An 866-nucleotide genomic window follows, 5' to 3' on the forward strand; every position below is an offset into this window, starting at 1 on the left:
GGGCTAACGAGTGCTCTGAGGGTGTCAGGGGCCCCTTAGAGGTTCTGAGGTCCCTTCCTCATCCTTGGAGGGAGTGCATCGCAGTGAGAGAGAGGGAGATGCCAGGATGACAGAAAGCCCTAGAACATTCTGCCCTCAGCTTTCCCTGGCATGAGCGGCAGCCTGGAGGAGAGCAAACCGTCCCCCTTCCCCTGTGTAACTCAGCCTGGGTTTCCGGCCTCTGCAGCCAGCGTGTGGCCTGAGCAGGGGACACGGGCCTAGGGGGTGACCTCCTAGGAGGGGACCTCCCCGGAGGGCTCGCCAGACACGTGCGGACAAGCCCACCCAGTGCACAGCGACACAGGACGACAGCGGGGTGTGGCTGTCAGTCACGGCGCTGGAGATGCCGTGGGAGGGACGACAGGGAGCCGGCCGGTCCCCCAGGGAGGTGCGTCCGGGAGGAGCGGTGAGCGGGGGCAGGGGGCAGGGCACCACTTACCGAGAGCGCCCTGGAGGAAGTGGGTGAGCTTGCTGTTCCGGGAGGGGATGTGGCCTCTGCGCTCCGCCAGGGCCGCCAGGCTCTGGTTGATGGACGAAGTCTCCCTCAGGGCCGGTCCTGTCACTGCAGACGCACCTGGGGAAGCGGAGACCCCGGCACTCAGTTCGGACGGGCGACGCCAGGAAATGAGCCCGGCAAAGCAAAATGGGGACCTCTCAGGACGCGTGCGCCGCGTGGGGGGCCGCGTGGCTGGTGGCTTGTCACGTGGCCAGTGGTGAGACCGTGCCCTCTGGGGGAACAGGTGACAGACGACTGCAGAAGGAGCCGCGCTCGGGGCCCCGGGCGGCTGCCTCACGGGCCCCCACGTCCCCGCTCCTCCCCAGAGGCA

The 866-nt window shown here is 67.8% G+C and overlaps 1 protein-coding gene across 1 annotated transcript in view; it reads right to left on the minus strand.

The window, feature by feature from the left end:
• KIF25 (kinesin family member 25) overlaps positions 1 to 866 on the minus strand; it is a 33,113-nt gene that overhangs the window by 626 nt on the left and 31,621 nt on the right. The window contains 1 exon segment of the mRNA XM_077757383.1: positions 479 to 613. Coding sequence (XP_077613509.1) covers positions 479 to 613 — 135 coding nt within the window.

Source organism: Crocuta crocuta, unplaced genomic scaffold (assembly GCF_008692635.1).
Source record: "Crocuta crocuta isolate KB4526 unplaced genomic scaffold, BGI_CrCroc_1.0 scaffold506, whole genome shotgun sequence".
NCBI lineage: Eukaryota > Metazoa > Chordata > Mammalia > Carnivora > Hyaenidae > Crocuta > Crocuta crocuta.